The sequence below is a fragment of the Magnolia sinica genome, chromosome 10 (assembly GCF_029962835.1).
Source record: "Magnolia sinica isolate HGM2019 chromosome 10, MsV1, whole genome shotgun sequence".
Classification (NCBI taxonomy): Eukaryota; Viridiplantae; Streptophyta; class Magnoliopsida; order Magnoliales; family Magnoliaceae; genus Magnolia; species Magnolia sinica.
Window position 1 is genome coordinate 24,972,995 of NC_080582.1, and position 24,607 is coordinate 24,997,601.

Genomic DNA, 24,607 nt, shown 5'->3' on the forward strand with positions numbered 1-24,607 from the left:
TTTTAGTTATAGTATGATTCCGAAACTTCTCCCTAGGGTTTGTAGTCTTATTTAAAGAGTTGTAAACTCGTTTTTCATCAACAATAAAATTATTTCAAATATTTTAGAATTATTTCTGTTTTCTTTTCCAAGTGGATTCGAGGTTTCTCAGTGAGGAGTCCAGAGTAGTTACGTAACAGTTATGTCCTAAGGAAGATAGTACCCCACCTCACGTCCTTCCCCGCATCAGACACACACACACACAAATAGTTTATACATATTTATATAGTTTAAAATATCAATGAATAATCATCTCAGTATATGCATAGCCTACTTTGTTAATATACGTTGATGAGACATAATTATATGGTTGCTTTTCGTTATATAGCTTATCCAAAAGATGGCCCACTATTTTGATGGTTCGTATGTGCTTCAATTAGAAGGTAGATACGATGATTTGTAGGTGTACGTACCTGATATTGGATGTCCCCAGTACTAGCTTTCCAATGTTCTCAACCGGAATGAGTCGGAGAATGGCCTTCTCTGTGAAGTTACTTTCTATAAGAACAGTGTCCACTTTTACCTGTCAGTTTTTTTTTTTTTCTTCTTAGTATTATTATCATCAGTTATATGAACATTAGATGGAGTACATAGACTGTGTACCCCTTATAACATAAGCCATTATGCTGCCCAATAGATCAATCCAAACCGTTCATTAGGTGCACTGATGGGCCCAACCATCTAACTCTTAACATGATATGGACCATTCAACTGGTGGGCCCATCTTGACAATTTGGTAGCCTGAAAATAGCTTTTGTTAGATTCTTTTCTTCTGTCCTCCTTGGATCAAGAAATTAAAGGCTATTGCTCCACTTTTTCTTTAACTTTCCATCGACGGCATGCAGTCAGTTGATGGAAATTTCTGATCAAATTAATTTCAGGCCATGGCATCTCCACCATGGAACTCACTAGATGAATGGTCTTAACGGTGCTCACATCATATTGAGGTCCAACCACTCATGGAAGCCCTCTTAAGTCCAGCACCTTTACATACAGCAGTGTACCATCGTAGTGCATTAGGTGGTCCCCACTGTGTAAATAATCATAGGTAGATTTGCCGGTTGGCTTATCATGTATGCCACGGTTTTTTTTTTTTTTTTTGACTAAAGTAGCCTCTTGATAATGCCAAATGCCCCAAAAATTAGGATTTTAAAAAATGGTTCACATGACCCTCTCACATTTTTATTTTTATTTTTTCTTTCTTTCTTTTTAAAAAATTAAGACGAAATTGCCATTACTTGGAGCCTACTGCCCATATAGACCTTCTTCTTCTTCTTTTGTTGTTTTGTCAGGACCCTTCTTCCTTTTCAAGCATGTCTTTCCAAGGACCCACCACCACCCGCTCCGACTACATTTTCTGGCATACGGTCACCGCCATCAACCTCTCCGGTGTATGGGTACAATCAACAACTTCTATGACCCTAAAAATGAGTATTGCTTTTGCTCCACATTTCTTAGAGAAGGAAGACATTTTGAATTGATTTATCTTCATTTCTTAGAGAAGGAAGACATTTTGAATTGATTTATTGTTATTAGTATTATTATTTTGCAGAATAATATTTTCTTAAAGATGGAAGTCACTTTTGGTGGTAGATAAAGAGTGATAGTTATGGTTGTTGTCATTGAGAGAAGTGATTGTCGAAAGGGTTTTGAGGTGTAAATGAATGATTGTAGTTATCATATGGAAGACAGTAAAGGAGTTATAATTAGAATTTATTTTATTTTACTTTATTTTATTTTTTGGAGAAAGAGGATTTCATTCATAAGCCAGGATTTACAGGGAATGGACATTCAGAGTACTTCAGGATAAAAGGACCTGAAAGTAGCCTATCATAAAACAAAGAACAAAAAACCGGGAATAACTGGACCTATCAAAAGAAAACAAAACCGAACGGCTGCCCCCACAATATGTATGGGCCCCTAAGGAACCCCCGAGCGAATGGCACCTAGACCGACTCTATTAAGGAAAAGGTTGCCCCTGATGCATCTAGGAAGAAGAGAAAGATGCCTGACCAGAGAGTTCGCCTGGGAGGAGCTGGCCAACCGTGCCATTCCATCTGCCGGTTTGTTCCCTTCTCTGAAGATATGAGAAAAAATAACCTAACCGGCTTTGGAAATTTCCAGAATACGGGCCACCCAATAAGACCATTTCCAGCTATGCATGACTGTCCCGTTTAAAAAAACTAATGACTAGGCTGGAATCTGATTCCACTTCGATCTGACGAAAGCCAAGCTAGGAACACAGCAGCAGTCCCTCATAAATTACTATCAGTTCAGCATAGATATTAGAAGCTAGGCCGAAGGCTGAAGCGAAAGCAAAGATGAAATCTCCTCTATCATTTCTACAGATGCCACCACCGCCAGAAGGGCCCGGATTACCTCTAGCAGATCTGTCTACATTTAGCTTGACCCATCCCTGAAGCGGTTTTTGCCACCTGATGATTGAAAAGGAGCGGATAGTGTGAGTGGAGGCCTTAATCCCCAACACAGATACTGCCGACCTGCTGGGAGGTGGACGAAGTATTGCGGGGAAATGAGCAGCAAGTGATGAAAGGCAACGAGTTACTTTTGCACGGATAGACGAAGCATGGAATTTCTTCTCTTCAAATCTTGCATCGTTGCGAGCCTTCCAAATCTCCCACAGGATAACGCAGGGGGAGATTTGGTCAAGAGGGGATATTTTGCGGTTAGACGGATTCCACCAGGCTACCAACATGGTATCCACATCAGAGATGGAGTTGCAGACGATACCAAAAACACCCCCAAAAAAATTCCAGATGTTGGACACAACCAGACTGTTAACAAAAATGTGGTCTAGGGATTCTACCGATCGACAATTGGAGAGAGGATCTGAACCACAATTACAATAGGATGCCAGAGAAACTCCCTGCTTTTGCACTTCCAGATCAACCAGGGTAGCTATGTTGAAGAGTCTCCATACAGAAACAGAGATTCTAGGGGGCACACTAGCATGCCAAACCCAACAAGACCAGGCCTTATGCAGATTGCACATTCTACAAATATTTCAGGATGAGCTAACCGAGAAGATACCGGATGGAGTGAGCCGCCAGAAACGAGAGTCCAGGGTGTCAAAGAGACAGAAACCGGCCTGGAAGATAAAATCAACTATATGCTGCGGAAGATAGCCGAAGACCGAAGAGGGAGGGAGAAGGTCAGCCGACACGAAAACCTAATTCACCTTGATCGCGAGGAGACTGGAAGGGATCGATGAGTGGAGTGAAGGAGCAGCGAGCCTAAACCCAACCAATTCTCATACCAGAAATTGCAGGTTCCGTGGCCAATTTTTCATTGAGCATGTTAGTCCAGAATAGGTAGCAAGTCACATGTCTTCTTCCCCATTGGGGATGAGAAAATAAGGGGATTGATCCGACCTTGAGAAGAAGTTGCCGCACAATACTTGGAGGTCATAAATTTCTTCCATAGGCTAGAGTTTTCCTTGCTAGAGAAGGCCCACCCCAGCTTCATACGAAGGGCTTTCATGAAGTCCTATAGGAATCTGATATCCAGTCTCCCTTCGGCCTTAGGGAAGCCGACTGATTTCCACCGGACCCAATTATGCTTCTTCTTGTCTTCAGACCAACACCATAGGAAATTAGCAAAATAACGCTCTAACATATTCAACACCTGGATAGGGATTATCGAGGCTGCCAGAGAATGGACGGGGATGCTCCCGAGGACATGACACAGAAGGACTAGACGCCCAGCCTGGGAGAGACAGTGCGCATGCCAACCGCAAATCAGGGCTTCTATCTTATTGATCAGAGGCTGGAACGCACTTGTCTTGACTCTACCAAAAGCAATAAAGATCTCAAGGTAGATAAAGCTGAAGTGAGAAACCACAATCCCCAGAAATCTCTCAACCGATCTGATTCTGGAAGACAATAACTTGCTGGAGCAGAATAACGTACATTTGGGGTAATTGATTTTTTGCCCGGAGGATAATTGGTATTTCAGGAGAAAGGCCGAGAGCGAACACAGGGACCGGCGCTCTTCATTGGTGAAAAGAACTATATCGATAACATGTAGGAGGTGTGAAACCTGCATACACCCCCTCATGAGCTTATATGGGGTGCACATCCCTGAATTTATAAGACGAGAGATACCCCTACTGAGAACTTCAGCAGCTAGAATAAATAGACTGGGGGACAGAGGGTCCCCCTGATGAATTCCTCTAGAGGACTTAGAAAAGCCCATAGCTTCCCCATTAATGAGAATCGAGTACCAAGCACTATTCCAACAGGTTTCGACCATGTGAACCTAAGGCAGGCTAAAGCCAAATTTTATCAGAACCTGTTTAAGGAAGTTCCAGTCCAGCTTATCATAGGCATTTTTCATATCCAGCTTTAGAATAATATTACCCCCACGAACTTTTCGATTGATATCCCTAGCCAATTCTTGCATAGTGCAATGCTCTTCACCATGGAGTGGCCTTTAACGAAAGCACCTTGCTCAGGGGAGATCTGGTCAGGTTGAACTTCATTTAGCCTGGCAGCGATGATGCTAGCTATAATCTTATATAGACAATTATAGAGGCTGATGGGGTGGTAATCAGCAAAGGATCTAGGGTAATGAGTGTTAGGAATTAAGCAGATAAGAGTAACCGAGACTACCCTGGGGAAACTACCTCCTTCAAAGATGTGAATTACCGCTTTGAGGAGGTCAGCCCCTACTATGTTCCAGCAAGCTGAGAAGAAGCTTGCAGCAAAACCATATGGGCCTGGAGCCCCATCTTTGGGAATATCTCTGACTACACGATAAACTTCCTGAAGAGTAGGCGTAGCCAAAAGTCTGAGATTCTGCTCCTGTAGAAGGGTGCGAGGAATGACGTCAAGTAAATTAGCATGAAAAACAGAGCTTTCAGCAGTGAACGCCGCTGAGAAATGCCGCACAACCGCTGCCTTGATCTCTGCTGCATCCTCCACTCGACGCCCATCCTCCAACACTATGGATCTGATAAAAGATCGGCGCTGTCTCTCAATAATGGAGTAGTGAAAAAGCTTGGTGTTCCTATCTCCTTCTTCAAGCCAACAAACCCTTGCCTTTTGCTTCCAATATATTTCTTCCATCAACTCTAGACGTTTGAGATCTTCAGACGCTGCTACAACAAGGGGCTGCCAGTCATGACTTGGGCTGGCTAACAGAGGAGTCCTGCAGATGCTTTTCCAGATCAGCTAGGTTCCAATCTGCTTCCCTGACCTTAGCAAAAATGTTCCCAAAGGTATCTTTATTCCAGATTCTGAGTACCCTCTTAACCGCTTTTAGCTTAAGAAGAATATTGAACACAGGGTGGGTAGCTCCACTGTCCATCCAAGCCTGATGGACCACCTGCTGGAAGCCATCGTGGAGAACCCACATCCGTTGAAATCGAAAAGGCCTGGAGGAAACTGAAACCTACTGAGGAGCGGACAGCAAGAGGAGAGCGTGATCTGAGTTAATTCGAGTCAAATGTTCGACGAAGAAAGAAGGAAGAGCAGATAGTCAATCATTGTTTATGAGAACCATGTCTAGTCTCGCCCAGACTTTAGAAGCTCCAGCTTGGTTGTTCGACCAGGTAAACCTAGGGTCGACGAACCCCGCATCTGATAAGTTCGCAATGTTAATCGCCTCTATGAACTCGGCTGAGCTAGGGGCGTCTAGGGGTCTTCGACTTCTCCTCTCATTAGAGCTAGCAACGACATTAAAGTCGCTGCTCACTGCCCAAGGGCCCTGCAGAGCGGAAGATAGAACCGCCAGCTCCTGCTAGAGAGATCTCCTAATTCGTCTGTCACAACTGGAATATACAAAATTCAGATTTATAGGAGATTGAATATTCAAAAAATGAATGACTACATTGATAGCTTGGGGAGAAAAAGAGTGCACTGAGAGCGAGATAAAACTTTTGAAGAAAAGCCAGATCTTGCCGCCAATAGAGGAATTGGAGCAAGAGGAGTGGAACCCAAGCTTGAGGCCCGTTCCAACATGCTTATCATCTCCAAGCATAGGTTCAAAAATAGCAAGAATGCATGGGTTGTGAGGGGCCACTAATCTTTTCACAGATCTGATGGTCCTTTGATTCCCGATGCTTCGAACATTCCAAACTAGAACCTTATCCATTAACTACACCTGCTACTCTCACATCCCTTCCCTTAAGTCTCCGTTTTCTGGAAGAACCGAGCTCCGCGATCGTTATGTTAAGAGATGCCAGTTGATTTGGACTGACTGGCTCTAAAATGGCCTTGCCCTTTTTAGTAGGACTATTAATAACAAAGGTATCATATTCCTAATGAAACGAATTGGCTGCTGCGTCAGGTTCCTTATCCTCGACTGGACCAACTATCTGAAAATTCTCTTCATGTATCTTTGCATCGAAATACAAAAATTCTTCCTTATCTGCGGCATATCTGGCTCTATTGAAATAGGGAGACCGATCCATATGAAAGCTATCGCTTCGATCATGGGAGCCAGACTGAAGTCTGGGAGTGGAATTGGGCTAAAGAAGGAGGGGAGTGTCTGCAGATGATAATAAATTATTCAGCACCTCAGAAACAGGATTAGGCATTAGTGGGGGAGGGGGAAGCACCTCAGATTCTGTCCCACGATGCTCGAAATGGCTAGGAGAACATTCAGCTAAATTGGGCTTAGTGCAACTAACATAAGTGGTAGGCAGGAGATTTATAGAGTTGCCGGGACCCAAGACATCAGAATCCTGTGGGAGATGGGGGCAAGAAGGGGTGGGGAGAAGGTTCGCTAGGCTAGGGGAAGACCCTGGACCTGGATTTAGCGTTGAAGGGAGGGGAGTCCGCAAGTTTGAATCCTGCAGATTAGTGGAACTGGTTGAAGGATCTACTGTGGAGGGAACGGGGATAGGAGTGGAGCGAACCACATCTACCATAGGGCCAGGTACAACAAGTTGAGAGGATACCTTCTCTTGGACATCTTGACTGCCAGTATTCGGGACCGATGAAATCTGAGCCTGAGCTGTCTTTGGGGCATTATGGCAAACACCAACTGAGCGACCTTTGATAGTCTTCAAGGCCACTAAGACCTGAGCTTGAGCTTCATCAGGGGCATTTGGACAAACACCTGCTACGTAACCTACATCAGGCTTGGATACCTTATGGAAATTGGATTCTGCCCAGGCTCTTGTAGATATGGGATGCTTCTGAAATCTGATGGTTGAAGGCATACGTGAACTGTGGTGGGGTCGTTCATGCGTAGAGGACTTCTCCAGTTCAAAATGAATCGGGTAGTCTTTGTTATTGACTCTCAGATGTATCAATCTCTGCTCCTCCGCTTCTGATTTTAGTATGACTTTAAGCCTTGCGAAAGCCAGGAAACCCCTAGATCTGGCGTGAGGATCAATTTGGATCACCTTCCCGAAAGCATTTCCAAGGTCGAGCAGGACCGAATCAAACTAGGCATGCGCAGTGATTCGAAAGATCTTAATCCAAATAGCAGAGGTTGCTGGATCTAAATCCGATGACCAAGGGGAAATGGAGGAAAGCCCCATCTGGTTCTGTAGATGTCTATTATCCTGGAAATCAGCTAGGTCAGATTTCGATTTGAAAGTAATAAGAAAGGATGCGGGAGAAATTCTAGCTATATCCACCGCAGAGGACGCGAATCAGGAGTTTTTGATGCAATCTAACAGTCGGATAATGGAAACGGTTGGGTCAGCGACCGATCCTATTAATGCCAGTTTGAGTTCTTCTAGTCTTCTATTTAGCTGCATTGGTCCGTTGTCGCCCAAGTAAAATCAATAGGCCGACGCTGAATTTTATATGTATTGCGTTGAAAGAAAATGAACATATATCATTTGGTAAGGGTCAAGCTTGTCATGTGTTAAGGCTTGAGATTGTCATGTGTTAAGAGTCTAGATAGTGGTTGTCATATGTTAAGAGTTAAGGTTGTTATATGTTAAGGGTCAAGGTTGTCATGTGTTAAAGGTATAGGCCGTGGTTGTCATGTGTTAAGCATCAAGGTTGTCGTGTGTTAAAAGGGTCCGGGTTGAGTTTATCATGTGTTAAGGGATTGGATTATGATTGTCATGTGTTAAGGGTCTAGATTGTTATGTGTTAAGGGTTACGGGGCCCACTGTGGGATATGTGTTGAATCCACTCTGTCCATTGGATTCATAATTTAATTTAATAGCATGGTACAAAGAATGAGTTGCATTCAAAAATTCTATGAGCCCCAAGAAGTTTTCAATGGTATGTTTTTAATCTCACTGCTTTCTATAGGGTGGTCCACTTGAGCCTTTGATATGCCGTATTTTTAGGCTCATGCCTTGAAATGATATTTCAAAATGAATGGACAACATAGATAAAATACATACATCACAGTAGGCCCTATAGGACCATCTATCTTTAGTTAGGTCCTCGTGCCCAATCCGCATTAGTTGCACCACGTTGACAAGGATTTCTAGTAAAAGTATTTTGCAGTAATTTCTTACCATCGAAAGCTATGTTGGGCCCACCATTTTTTTTGGGTTAGCTTCTTTAGCACACACTCCATTGTTCTCCGTCCATCCTTTGTAGAAGATCATGTTAAGACATGAGAATGATGGGCCACACTATTAGAAACAGTGGAAAGGAGTTGCCTACTGTTTAAACCTTCCTTTGCTCGTCCATGATGTTTATATGCAATCCAAACTGTTCATAAAGTAGCCCAAATGCTGATGAAGTCCTCATCACGGGGATGAGCTGAAAGAATAAAAATATTAGCCTCATCCAAAGCTTCTGCGGCCCATAAATCTTTCAACTGTGTAGGAATACAATCTCCATTTTTTCTGTTATGTTGCCTACTGGAGCTTTGGATCTACCTCATTTTAGATTCATGTCATAAGATGATTTAAAGAAACAAGTGAATGGTGTGGATTTCTCACAAGCACCATACTAGGCCCCACAATATTTACCCCATCTGAATCCCTCTCGCTATTATGCCCTAATGGGCGCTGCACCTCAACACAGAGGACCCTTTAGTCCCTTTAAAATTTTCAAAAGGTTCTTAGAGCCAAATAAAGTTTTTTGCTTTTTTTTTTTGGAAATGATGCTTTTTGATGCGTTTGGCATACCATAAGGTCATTTTGGTCAAAATCCCTACATGCCATAGATGCACGCGCGTTGAATTTGGACCGTTGGCAAGTTTTTAATCCATCGATTCTTTCATACATTTTGCCCCACGAGTGGACATGCCTGGCTTGTGGGTGTGGCCATCTTCACTGTGGGGGATACCTTAAGTGGCACCCCATCGCCCCACAAACTTTTAAGGTTGGCTTCTGTACTCTTTACAAATGCCTATGCATCATACAGAGTAATGAGCAATTCACATGTATGTTTCAAAGGCTCCCATGAGTGGTTGGAAAATATATAACCAACCGAAAATACTTCTAGTATTAAGCATGTAGGACCATCCACTAATAGTTGCGCACTAATGATCCATAGGAGCCGATGTCCAACCATGTCAAGGGCAACTGTGAACATGCAGTACCCCGAGATATGGTGGGAGTCATTTAGTACTCTTGCAGAATGTGATGGTTGATACGCAGACAACTTAGAAACTGTAGACATAGCACATATTGACTTAAGTTTGCAGGACAGAACATAATTTAAAAACTCAAATTAGTCAAACTCAAAGACTCTTCTAGACTTGATATTTAGTAATTAAATTAAGAATGGTATTTCACTAGGAATGGATAGAATTGAATGAGTATAAGATAGGTAAAAAGAAAAAAAAAAATTAAAAAAAAAAGAAAAAAAATCATTAAGGGGCACGAAGGTGGTAGACATTGCCTCGTTTCATTCTCTTATCTTTTAATTTAAAAATGAATTTAACTTTGCCATTGACGTGGTTTGAGTTGTTCCGAGTCATGTCAAGTCAACTCAACCAGCCATTCCAAGCTAGATCCTAACTCATGCCTCAATGGTAGACTCACAAGAGCTTTAACACAAGGTCATGGGTTCGAGTTGTGAAATATGTTGGAAATACCGAAAAAAAAAAATAAAGATTTTTTCTTTTTTTAATCACCAGGCTAAATCATGTAAAAATATATTGTTCTTAAAGCGTAATTCACCCCTTTATCAATTGATGATGGGTTATAGGCGAATTGCTTTCATGATAAGACAAGCCTATCTAGATCATGTGTGTAACAATCACGAAGGGCCTACTTAGTAACTTTTCAACACAGTTGATCTTCTGACAGACTTTATTAGCATATGTATTTACAGTATTCCTAGAAGGTGATGGATTTTAGTGAGATCTGATTGTTTGGAAGAGATCTGTTGGAATTGACTAGAATGGTCCATTTTATATAGGCACCAAGGGAGTGGACTATTGCTAGGTGACTATCAATGGTTCGGAACATTTTAAAAATATTTTTGACCGTTGATAATGAATTTGTGAGATCTGATTGTTTGGAAGAGATCTGTTGGAGTTGATTAATTTTGTACCAGAATGGTCTAGTTTATATCGGCACTAGGGGAGTGGACTATTGATAGGTGGCTATCAATGGTTCAGAACATTTTAAAAATGCTTTTGACCATTGATAATGAATTTGAGCCGTTTCAAATAGTTGGATCAAAAGATTTGAGAGTTGGATCATCAACGCCCATCCGTTTTAGGACCGTTGTGTCTTTTAAGGCTGCTAGCCGCTTTTAAAACTATTGACCGTTTCAGATCAATAATCCAACCGTTCTTTGTAGCCCATAAAACCCAAGCTTATCTCAAACCACTTACACCGTTTCGCAAGGGAGCGACTACATTGCGACACGTGAGAAGTGTAAAGTGCGTCAACTAGCGCCACTACAGCCACACCGTCCAAGCCCGAGCCCGACAGTGCTACACACTAGAACACGCAATTCGAGCATCTCAACCTCCAAGAGTATTCCAAGTAAGAATACTACACATACATTCATATATAAAACACAAAACTTGTTTTCTCATTTTCGAAAGAAAAACTGCACTTTTTCATTTAAAAATTTTGAATTGATTTGGCAGGAAAACAAAATTTCCAAATACATTTGATTTTTCGAAAAACATAATTTCAACACGAGTATCTATTGTGGTGAAAAACTACCTCGGTGTGAGTATGTGTAAAAAATTAAAAAAAAAAAAAAAACTTAAATAATTAAAAAACCAGCCATGCCAAATCTGAATCGGGTCAATCTCAACATTGAGTTTCATATAGACTCAATTTCTCACCAAGTTAACTCAGCCAAGTTCTGAGTCAACTCACCATGTTTTAGAAGAGGCCATTATCCAAAAGGCAGCCAGAATGACTGAGCAATCGTTACATTTGACGAACAGGGATTTGTTTGTTGTATTTCGGCTGTTGATTATTTTTCTTTCTGCAATTCATTAAGGGGGATTTTGGATCACAAGTTACTTAAGATAAGCTGCTTATGTCTTAATACTTTTGTCTTTTCTGATGCCTCTCTTCATCAATTTATGAAAAATAGAAAAGTTAAAAAAATTAACTAAAGTTATTAAATAATTTTTAGTTAAAAAGTTACATATAACTGGTCATAAATCAAACTTACATATCTGAAATAAGTTATCTATTGCTGTAAGTAGAAAAAGTAGTTTATTTGGTGGTATTCAAATGGGCCCTAAATGTCCATAAATTAGCCAGTTTTGAATTCAAAGCAATGAATTTATAAAAAAATAAAAAATTTTAGTCTTTTTTCTGTTTTACGGGCCATCAAAATTAGGACTCATGATTTGAACGGTTTTATTTAAGCCGCTTATGCACCATGGATGTAATTTCCTACCTCCTACTTATCAAGCATCACACTTTGACAGAGTATTAAAGATTTTCTCAAATCAGCCACTTCCAAGTATTAGGTGGGCCATACGTGCATGTCAAAAATGGAAGTTTAGAAAATGATCAAGTGCCTATACTCGACAAACATGCGGCCCACCTAATGAACTAACCATCTTGATTTTTGGGCCGGGGAATGTTCAAAGTGGCCTGAATCGCCTTAACATCTCAATTTCCAGTAAGTAGTGCTAACCAATGTTTACCTTGAAAGCAGCGCAAAGATTCAAGAACTTCTGGAGCATGGCTCTCTTCTTTTCTCTTTCTTGACTCAAGTAACTCTCCACCCGTGCTGGTGCAACTTGGTTCCTGGGAAACTTTCCTACTACTCACATATAAAATAAATAAAATGGTTAAAGGGACATTGAAAGAGTGTTCCAGTTCGTATACTAGTATATGTGCATGCAGGGAAGGTCGTGTGGTGATCTAGACCGTTAATCTGATGTCTCCAATTGCAGATGGGAGATGTCCCAAAAATATTCAAAATTGGAAGGCCATAACCATAATCTTAAACATCTAAACTCTATCACTTCACCCAGTAAATGTGAATTGTTGCCATATTTGGTTCCTAAACGGCTTACTTGAGAGGCCACATTCAAAGGAATAGGATCATGGTTTTAAATATCGGCCCATGCAAAATACATAGGCCTATATGTATCATGTATTAGTTGTCATTGAAGTTGAAGTCAAATTGGCTGAAAGTGTTAGATATGGGCCCATGGGCCCACTTTTTAGTAACAATTAGTGATTGGGTCCCACAGTTAACACTTGAAATTTTCCTTTTCGAACTATCTCCTCTCGATAATTGCTCCCACCTGAGAGATTTCACATGGAAAAATTCAAGAGAGGAATATCATTAGTTGTCCATTAGGTGAGAGATTTCACATGGAAAAAATCAAGAGAGGAATATCATTAGTTGTCCATTAGGCTATCTCTAAACAATCTATAATGCTGATCATGTCCAGTGACTTAGTTGGTGGGACAACAAAGGAAATAGCTGAGAGAAAAATGTCCACTCTTAATTTTTATATTGCCCACCATTATATAATGTTTATATGAAGTACACTTTAACCATTAAATGCAACACCGAAATTTATGCCAGGGACTAAACATCAAGCCCATCTGTGATTCAGGTAGGCTACACAAAGGAGAACGGTTTGCAAGGCAGGAGCTGTCCTGTACACTGTTTCCAATCATATAATCTATCTAAATCATAGATGGGACTGATTTTTGGGCCCCATTGCCAACATAGGGTGATGCACCTTGTGGGTAGATGTATTTCATATAAACATCACTTTGGGGCCCACCTAAGCCATCAACCCGTTTACTCATATGTTGACGACAACTTTTGGAAGATACTCAAATTAAAAGATAATTACTTAAATTAATGCAATGGGTTTTTGAACACCTTTTTGAAAAATGTATGGAAATGTAAATTTAATATGAAGGTATTTTTATTTTTTATTTTTGTAAATTTTTTTTAAAAAAAAAAGAGCGATGGAGACTAAAAGAGAGCAATAGTTGCAATTGCCTTCACTGAGAGGGTAATAATAGCTATGGCATCTAGCCACTGCTGGCCACCACAGTGGTGGTAACATACGCACCATGTTCTCTCTCTCTCTCTCTCTCTCCCCCCCCCCCCCCCTCTTAGATGTTACATGAATTGAAATTTATGCTTTGATTTGATTGTCAGACTATCAAATTAGTGGACATTTATTTAGGCGGTTAAGAATGATAAATATGGATGGCTTCCACTAACAAGTGTCTAAGACTCACATGTTAGGATCGTTCCACCAATTTGATTTTGCGGAAGATATTTTGGCGATAGTGGACTCCACAATTTAGTTGGTTTGACTGAGTAATTATATACCACGTGTGCCATTTATAAGTTCCTGCTGGGTTCTTATTCATGCTTGAGTGGTTGACTCACAAGAGTTTCAATACTAGATATAATAGATCATGGTTCGAGTACCTATTGTGGTGAAATCCAACTATGGTTTGAGTGTGTGTGGAGTGTAAGTGCATGTGAAAGAAAAGAAAAGAAAAATTCCTTAATGTTATATATAGCGCTAAGGCGGAAAGGTTTCTCATTATTAAAACTGGCCTTATCATTCAACGATCATAATAACCATTGATATTATGGTATAAGTGCACTGATTTTTGCATCATATTTATCAATTACGTGAGTTCTTGTGTCATGTAGTCAGTTGAGCCCTTGAAAAGTGAAGATCTATATGATTTAGACAAACGAATATAAAGCATCAAGGAGCAAAGATCGGGAAAATGAGATGCCTTGGTAACCCTAACCATTGATCCAAAACAACCTTAGACATCTATATGATCTAGGCTTAATAGGAATATTAAATTGATCATCCCTTAACCTTAAAAAATCAAGTGAAACATGATAAATATGGTTAGAAGATGTGCAAAGCTGCTGTGAAAAAGATAGCTCAAAACAATAGTTTTCGATTGCAACGATCTGCCATCGAAGGGCATTCGATGGTCAGAAATGTCTAGCAACGAAATCATATCTGTTTTGATTTTCTCGATGACATCGAGCCATCGAGGCCACCTTAACCTTCGACGGCACGAAAGGACCCCTCGATAACATCGGTTGAAAGTCAGAACCGTCTAACAACAAAATGATAGTTTTTTTTATTTTCTCGATGGCGTCGAGGCCACCTTAGATGACATCAAATGTCAAGTTTTGATGACATCGAAGGGCCATCGATGGCATCGAACCAAGGAGTCAGATATGTCCAGCAACATATGTAATTTTCTCGATGGCATCGAAGCTGCCTTCAATAGTATTAAAGGGACTTCGATAGCATCAATAGAGCCATTTTCTGCCCCTTTTTTTTTTAATCGTTGGAGCTCGAACTTTTTATAAAGAGCATTCAGTTCTTGGGTATTTGCATGAGTTTTTGGCACAATAGAAGCTTAAGTGAATCTATGTTTATATCCCTCATCCCAAGCCAATATACCATTGAGTTCTAAGAAATCTTCCTTGAGATTAACACTCCTATGAGGACTCCAACCTCTATCTTAAAGATGTGCTTGAACTCTTCCATTTTTTAGAAATTAGACTTAAGCAATCTTGGCATACCATTATCTAAATCTCTTAGAAGACCCATCTAGGTGAATCCCCTAAGAAAAATAACTTTCCATTAGTTGTTGGAGATTCAACCAATCTCACATCATCTTGGTCACCTCAAAGGAGTACTACATGCAAGGTGTTTGATCTTAGAGTTGGGGCCTTGGCAAAACAATGACATCATGATCGGGGAAGCATCCAGGAGCTTATTAAAACACGGGAAAGCAACGATCAAGCAATTTAAGAAGGCGCTACAAAATGGGCTCAATCCGACAAGTAAGTTATCATATTTAGTCAATTTTTACTTTTTTTTCTTATGCAGGATTGAGGGTAAGAATTTGAAATCCAAACTTAAACTAAGTTCTTGTAAGTCACCTGACACAAGTGTTTGTGTGTCATTCTCCATGGGAGTAAACATAAGACCTTGTGATGGGACCATGGTTGTTGGTTAGCCTGTAGGAAACCAACTAAAGTGTCCTGTGGGAGCCTCCAGTGGGAGCATACATACCGAGTTCTTGTATAGGACCTTGGCTCTTGCGTAGGGCCTAAAACCTCGGGTTCTTATGTAAGACCTTGGCTCTTGTGTAGTGCCTAAGGTCTACAGTCCTTGTGTAGGGCTGTAAAAGGTTAAATGTGAACCTAATTTAAGACCTTCTATAGTGAAATCCTGTACACTCATAAGTTGAGTGCGTCGGCAAAAGTGGAGTATGCAAGTAGCCAAACCATTATATATGATTGTATTTAGAATTGTTATTTGCATGTTTAATTATGCTTATGAGTTTGAATACTTAATTATGTATGCATAATTAGATGAATGTTTAGTGTTAATAGTTAGCACATCCCCCACACACACATATACACTATTATAAACTAGTTGCTTATTTGCAAATCATTTGTAGTCTATGTGATTGGACCCTCCATTAGCTTGAAAGCCTTGGAATTGTATTTCTTTGCTTATTTTAATTGTTAATTAGTTTAAGATAGGAATTAAATTTTCAAGGCATAAATTTTAAATAAGTCCTAATCACCCCCCCCCCCCCCAAGGATATAACTTTCATTATTTAGCTCCGCTAAGCTTCTGCACATGCAACCATGGTAATCTCATTACACTATGAGTACAATTTCAAGTGGTATTATAAAGGATAACTCTTGAAGGGCTTTATCGCCTTGAGTTGATCTAATGAGCTTAAGAATATCATCTAACCAAGAGGGATGTGCCACCACATGACCGCCTTATTTTGATGGGTCTAACTACACTTATTGGAAGGCTAGGATGATGATCTTTATAAGATCCCTTGACCCTATGTTTTGGGCCATTGTCGAATAAAGATGGATGATGCCCATGTAATATGTTGTGTTTTATGGTAGAACCATTAGCGCTCCCAAAGATAAATCTAAATGGATTGCCGATGAGAGAACCTGGTATACCTATGATACGAAAGCTCTCAATGTCATTTATTGTGCAGTTTTTCCCAATGAATTTAAACGCATTTGCACATGCGAAACCGGAAAAGAAGTATGAGACTTATTGGAAATCTCCCACGAGAGAACTAGAACAGTAAATAAGTCGAAGCTTCAGCTCTTAATGATCCATTTTGAAAATATTAAGATGGAAGAGTTTAAAACCTTCATGGAGTTTTACTCTAATTTAAATGATATTTATAACTCCATATAAGGCTTAAGAGAAAGAATATCGGAAGGGCTTATTTGTAGAAAAATGCTTAGATCCTTCCCAGATAGGTTCTCTCCCAAGGTGACCTTTATAAATGAGTGTATGAATATAAATGAGATTAAAGTAGAAGAACTTTTATGTTCCCTACAAACATTTGAACTACACTTTAAGACCTCTTCTAAAGCAAAGAAATTAGCCGTCTTCAAAATATCTCATAGGCATTCACATAAACATAAAGAAATTAAATCTGAAAGTATAGTGATGAGGAGGATGTGAATGAGGAATTATATAGAAAGTTTAAGAAATTTCTCAATTTTTCTAGAGGGAAGAGTTGTGACAAGAATGGCAAGAAGGTTAACAAACATAAAGAAAAATATGTCAAATCACCTAAGCAAGTCTAATGTTACAACTGTGAGGGTTATGGACATCTTACCCGTGATTGTCCTAGCAAAATAAAATCTAAAGGCAACACAATGACGACAACATAGGATGATATGGAGGAGTCCAAATCCGCTTCAGAAGACTCTTCTACTGTTTAAGACCTTAGTGGCTTACGTGTCTTAATAGTCTACACCACGGTATTCCTCTCTGAAATTTTAGGAGACCACGACACTTTAAAAAGGTGACCTTAAAAGGTCCCTTGGGGTTGAAATGTTAAATATGAGGATTTCAGCCTCATTTGTATTGGCAATTTAATATTTAAAGTTGTTAAATTCTAAATATCACATATTTATAGATTATATTATCATTGGTCATATTTGTTTTTCATTGGTATATCTTTTGAATAACCTTAATTAGCATGCTCCATGATTTTAATGATAATATGAACCCTTAATGTTCCATGATTTTAATGATAATATAAACCCTTAATCCCATGTTAGTATAAGCATTATAATTGGTAAATCTATAACTTATAGAGTTGCTTCATATATGATTTTATTGGTATATCTATTAGAACTAACTCTTTGTCAAATATTAAAAAAAAAAAAAAAAAAAGAAGGAGAAAGATCATCCCACCAAAACATGAATTCTGTTTTGCAGGGTTTGTTTGTTGTTGTAAGGATTGATAAAATAGAGGGACCAGTTATGAGGGAGCAATGAAAGTATTACACATCTTAGTGTATTGAGTTGTAATTCTTTTATATTTGACATAGAATATTTTTAGTTTTTTGGTATGTCATTGGTATGGACCATGACATGCTCTTAGGTTATATTTTTGTCACATAATTGACAGCGGGGAGATTGTACGTACACTAATTTTTACATCATATTTGTCAATCACATGAGTTCTTATGTCCCGTAGTTGGTTGAGCCCTTGAAAAGTGAAGATTGAAGACACAAGCGAAGATGAAGCATCAAGGGGCAAAAATCAGGTAAATGAGGTGCCTTGGTGACCTTAACTCTTGACCTAAAACAACCTTAGACCTCTAGATAATCTAAACTTAATAGGAATACCAAATTGATCGTCCCTTAACTTTAGAAAATAAAATGAAATATGATAAATAAGGCTAGAAGAGGTGCGAAGTTGCTATGAAAAAGATAGCCCAAAATAGCAATTTTCGATAGCTATTCAATGGCATCAAGCTACCATCGAAGGGCCTTCAATGACATCAATCGAGAGTCAGAACTATCTAGTAATGAAATCATATTTGTTATGATTTCCTTGATGGCATCGAGGCTACTTTCGATGACATCGAAGGTTAAGTTCGATTGCATTAAAGGACTCCTCGATGACATCGAAGGCCGATCTTTAAATTTTATCTTATATTGTGAACTTTTGAATGTGTGGCCATTTTGTTCTAGGGTCATGTCCGTAATCGCTTGATTATATTTATGTGTGTGTGCATGTGTGGAATGTCTGATTACTTTATTCATCAAGCTTCTTTTAAAAGTTTTTGGTCAAATTGTATTTGGTCAGCCATACATTTTTTTTTAAAAAAATAATCCTAAACTATAGGATGCCCTTATACACGGGCTTTCAGACCATCTTATCAGCCTTTTTTTACTCTTATTATATTTCCCGAGTGTATGGGGTGTGGACGGCTGATGCATTTAGCCTTTAAACCTTTTGAACTTTCTAGGACATAGCCTAAGGGGTTTCTTGACAGTCTCTCCTTGAGTCCATTTTCTTTATCTCTTTAAAAAGATAATCAGTCACGAGAAAAAGAGGTTGTTTTTCTGTATTGGATCTTGATCGACCTCTTGTCTTTTACTCTCAGCAACGCTATTCTTATGTATGTGCCTTTTCTTCGATTTTGACAACCCTTACCCAAGAGGAGGTTATCAAGGTTGGTCATGAGAATTGTTCTGCAATCTGTCATTGATGACATCCATGATTTTTGAGACAAACTCAGCATATTGTTGATCCCTTTGGACCTGGACTCACTATTATTGTGGTTGATATTCCCTTCCTTCTGGCTACAGGAAGCCTCCAGCTAGGACAAACAGGTCCTAGAGTCACATTGTTCATGCTTTTGAAAAGTGTAAGCGTCCGCCTACTGCATACGTCTCAGAAATAGCAATTGCTCCCTCATATACTTGATTGGTTGTTGCTGCATGTTTGTCATTGGGAGATCATCATAGGGCCTTTGCTTTGGCCAAACCACCCAATGAGTGGATACAGTCAATTGGGAGGGCTAACCTTCTTCTTGTTAGGCCAAAATCTAGTGATGTTGTCATGACGTGAGACAGGTGACCATAGATGGCGTCCCCCACGGTATGAAGAAAAACTCTATCCTTAAAATGTCCTAATCTTCGCCTGGGGATGAACCCACTGTGGTGCTTGGCATTCCCTCCAACCCTTCCTTTTTTAGCATTCCCGACATACAAAGGTTAGAGAATTGTCTTCAGGCTGATCAGATTAAGTGAAGCTTCAAAGTCTTGGTAGACTATGTGAACTTTCCCCTTATCTTGCTTAGAAGGCGGACTCCTGCTCAGGTCGAATTTAGTATTTCCAATGGAAGGACTGACTGAACTGTAGGCTTTTTGATCATGTCGATCGTTGATACTCTGAAAGTGACCTTGGTGGAAGAAAGTATTTCTTATGTCTTAGTCTATGGAATACGTGCGCACCCAACCAAGCTGCCCTGCTTGGACGTGTAATGGAGTGGTTCTATCTATTTTTTTAGGGCATGGTTGAGCACTACAACATCCACCTAAACGATGTTGACATCGACTGTTTCCTTGATCTATAGGAGTGTTGACCTCCATCACGTATTTCTCCATTTTAGGGAAATTGAGTAATCCCTTTTCAATGTTCTCTTGTACTTGGTTTCTGAATACAACGTAATTTTTAGTTGAGTGTCACATAGTGCCATGCCATTTACAATATTCTCCTTTCTCAGTTCCTCAGCTGAGAAAAATTTGTGGTTAGTAGGAAGCCTAACAAACTTGTATTTCAAAAAAGTATCAAATATTTCCTTAGCATGAAAAATGTCAAACGTATGAAGCTTATCGGCGTCAAGGGTACCCTTCCTCGGCTTACTGTGGTCGGTGCTTTGTATTTTGTCCTTCTTAGGGTCGGGCACTCGCATGACCATGTACTGACTATCATGAACAAGGCCACCTCGAAGAAGGCATCATATTCTTCATCCAGTCGTGAGAGTATTACATCTACTACAACATGATTGTAGTTAAGGTCTCTGTAATAAGTTCCCTTGGATGAAGTCATCCATCATAATTCCTCCTGGAGGATTCGCTCGTATTTAGTGGCCTTGATTGACACCTTGAACAAGTCTCTAAAGTAAGCCCCTTTGAACTTCTTTCGAAGCTCAAAAAGTATTCCTTTTAGGGCCAACCTAACAAACTCGACTTCAGGTAGGGTGACTGGGCAACGGTTCCTAACACCATTAAAGCGGGTGATAAATTGTTTAGCCAACTCATATGGTGATTGTGTAACATCCTGAATTTTCACTATTTTAGATTTCAAAATTCCTCAAAAAAATTTCACTATAATTAACTTATGTTGTCACTTATTGATCTTTAACACTCAATCTTAACCTATATACAAGTGTTACCAATAAAGAACTGCACGAATTTAATTAATTAACTGTAAGAAGCTAGAGGACCTTTTCGATTACTTAAACCTCAAGTCTGGCCTTGTAATTTATTTATCAAGGCTCAAGTCTAACCGACTTATTACTGACTAATCAAGATAGCCATAACAAAATAAAGATATACCTAAAGTCGAGACAACTAGAAGCCGGATCTTGATTAACAAACCAAACTGACCTAGTTACTCTTTTACCCTAAAAATCAACGGTTTAAGGTGATTAGGATCTAATCATCATTTTTGCAAATGATGAATAGGTCACAATATGAACTTAGCTAATCCAAACCATAATCATTGTGCATAAGAAATCTCGCTACCCAATTTATTTTAAACATACCTTTTTTATTAGAACAAGTTCTAGACCACTCATTAGTGGGCCATAAAACTTAAAACTATAGAAAGACATTCGTCTTAGTGGGCTTCACATCTATCGCAAGACATCAAGATGAGATTGTGTCTTGAATCGTTTAACTTTGACTCGTGAGACCAGTGCATGAGATGTCTCGAATCTTTATTCAATCTTAGCAAAAATTGTGGCTTTCAAACATATATTTAAATCATAACTAAATTTAAGGTATCAATATAAGTTAATATCATACACATATCCATATAGCTGCGACCCCGATCGACGATCGGTAACCTTCAAATTGACTTCTGATCATGCCTATCGATTGACACATCCAAATGACGGGCCGATCACATCCATACATATATCATCATTAGGGCCAATTATCTTATGGTTTATATTGACCTGTATGTCTCCTGATGGGCCCTAAAGGCTAGAAATAACATCCCATAGGGTTATAATATCAAATACTTAGTCTTTGGGGCCATTTGCACCACTTCTGGTACTATATAAAGCCCTTATTTGGGCACCCCCTCATCTCATACGAATTTCATGCCCTAGCTTGGGTGTGAGAGAGAAAGAGAGAGGGGAGAGATAGAGAGAGAGAGAGAGAGAGAGAGAGAGAGAGAGAGAGAGAGAGAGAGAGTGATGGTGATCTTGGTGTTTGTAGATTAGTATTTTTTCAATCAAACACTTGGTTACTACCAAACCTCCGTCGAATCCACCCCTACCAAGAATCGGAGGTAAGAATTATACATTACCCTTTAATTCAGCAACCTAGTATAGATTTTTAGCTATTAATGGTGTTTTCTTAATTTTGATTTAGGAATTTGTGATTTGCTGTTAAAAAAATTTTAACTCTAAATGCAATTAGATCGCATGAAACCCTCTATAGTGCGGACCATCAAGGCCGAGGAAATGCGTTTCAACTGATTTGTAACTTACTAGAACTTTATGGCGAGTAACCAAGACCAAGTTGAATGGGTTGCGGTGTTATTGATCCGTTGATCTATCCCTTTGGGCTTTTTAGGACCTTACATGCAGCTCAGCTCTATCATAATGTTACACACTTGACCACTCTGAAAACATTAACAATCATGAAAGGAAACAGATCAATAGACCATCTGATCAACTGATCCGACGTATTGGATGTCTCTAATACCTACCCTGAGCGTATACCTACTCATCTTGTGCAACATTTCCATGGTATCAAGCCCAAAAAATAATAATAATAATAATAATAATAATAATAATAAGAAAAAGAAAAAAAAAAACCCATTTGATCAAAGTTTATACTAAAGTCAAGAATAGTTTTGATCCCATCTAGGATGGGGTGTCTATGCATAGCCTGTGAAATGTGGATGTTGCGGGCTACTGACGGTTCTCTGTGGCCCCACAATGATGTATATCTTTTAGTACCGTTCATCCATTTGCCAGCTCATTTTAAGGCGTGAGCCCAAAAATGAGGCTGACCCAAATCTCACGTGTATCACACCACATGAAATAGGGTGATTGAACAGCCACTATTGAGAACTGGTCCGGGTCCACAAAGTTTTGGATCAAGCTATATATATTTGTGTTTTCTCTTGATTCAGGTCTTTGCGACCTAATCAACAGGTGGATGGCAAATAAACATTACAGTGCTCTCTAAGACGTATTACCACTTGAAATAGGGTAATTGAACAGCCACCATTGAGAACTTGTCCGGCTCCACAAAAGTTTTGGATCAAGCTATATTCGTGTTTTCCCTTGATTTAGGTCTTTGCGACCTAATCAACAGGTGGGATGGCAAATAAACATTACAGTGCTCTACAGTGCTCTCTAAGAAGTATCACCACATGAAATAGGGTGATTGAACAGCCACCATTGAGAACTTGTCCGGGTCCACAAAAATTATGGATCGAGCTATATTTGTGTTTTTCCCTGATTCACGTCTTTGCAACCTAATCAACAGGTGGTATGGCAAATAAACATTGCAGTACTCCCTAAGAAGTATTACCACATGGAATAGGGTGACTGAACAGCCACCATTGAGAACTTGTCTGGGTCCACAAAAGTTTTCGATCAAGCTATATTTGTGTTTTCCCTTGATTCAGGTCTCTTCGACCTATAATCAACTGGTGGTATGGCAAATAAATATTACAGTGCTCTCTAAAAAGTATTAATGATGGGCATCAATCACCATTGTTTTTCTTTCGTGTGGCTAACCTGAGATTTAGATCTGCCCTATTTTTGGGATCATGCCCTAAAATAATGATCTAAAATGGATGGACAGCGTGCACAAATACATACATCATGGTGGGCCTATAGAGCACGGCCGTCTAGTAACAACATCTCTATTGGAAGTGTCCATAAGCAATCCGCATCCGTAAAATGTGTTTTGGACTTAATGGACAGTTAACATCGATTGAATGAACCGTCCAACTGAACCGATACAACTGGGAGCACTGTAACTCACTGTTCTGAGTGCACTGGAGCATTTCTCTTATACTATACATACAATTTATGTATTTATATATGCTTTTTCGGTAACACAAATGTACTCTTATTTAATTATTTAATGCTCAGTCAAGTCGACTAGAGACTCGTATTCGAGTCTTTGAGTTGACTCAGCTGGACTCTAAGTCGAGTCGAGTTCTCATTTTTTTGAACTATTGTCAGGATAACCAACCATCTACATTCAACATGTAATATGGAGAATTCCACTGGCGAATTGAAGGTTAGATGAACACGCCAGATCTCACACACATGTGTAACATGTCAGCATGTCAGGCGTTATGACTGCAAATAGCATTCCCAGTGGTAAAAATAAAATAAAAATGAGGAAGAGAACTCAGCTTACCTGGAGTAGGAATGCGGTGCACTGCAGGAAAGACATGAACAAGGTACACGACCGTCGACGGCATAACGAGGTTCTTCAGGGTCCACACAAGCGCATCGACGCTTGAACTGTTCATCCCGACTGCGACGTAGACGTTGTCGTCCATCACTCCCTCCACCTGCGTCGGAGTCCCATACCAGGTCTCCGATGGTTCATTTGGATTCTCTTCTTCTATTTCGCTATTCGTGCGTGTGCTATGGCTAGTAGCAGTGCCAAATTCTGTGCTTGAACCATCATGGGAGTGGGCCACACCCATGTCTTCGTCACCGTCGGATCTTGACCCAGCTCTTACCGGATGAAATCTACGGCCACGATCTTAGAAACTCTCTTCCAGGACGGGCTTATTACTTTGGTCAGATGTATTGCAATTTGCAAGGAAAAGATTACAAATAGAGAGGAAAAAAGCGAGGGATCTTCCTTGGGTTGAGGGCAACCCTGACGACCAAGAATAACTTGAAGGCGTATTTTACAGTTCTTTTTTAATAAGTGGGGTCCATTTTTCAGTGATCTAAACCGTTGATATTATGAACCCTAGCACATTGAAAATCTACCATGTCGAGAGATCATAGGAGGCCGACACAGAAACGGTTAGGAAAGAAGATTTGTGCTTTCATTGTTCAATGAATGAAAGGACGAATTTCCTACAGCTGGGATTTTCAAATCTAGTGGAACTTTTATCATGGGCTACAGATGATGGGTCCTCCATCAT

The 24,607-nt window shown here is 39.7% G+C and overlaps 1 protein-coding gene across 1 annotated transcript; it reads right to left on the reverse strand.

The window, feature by feature from the left end:
- Nucleotides 1-317: 317 nt before the first annotated feature.
- LOC131257402 (U-box domain-containing protein 37-like) lies at nt 318-24,268 on the reverse strand. Its single transcript, XM_058258273.1, has 3 exons — nt 23,860-24,268; nt 12,061-12,179; nt 318-562 (listed from the first exon to the last, which is right to left on the reverse strand). The coding sequence occupies exons 1-3, from the start codon at nt 24,152-24,154 to the stop codon at nt 416-418; spliced, it is 561 nt and encodes a 186-aa protein (XP_058114256.1). The 5' UTR covers nt 24,155-24,268; the 3' UTR covers nt 318-415.
- Nucleotides 24,269-24,607: the final 339 nt, after the last annotated feature.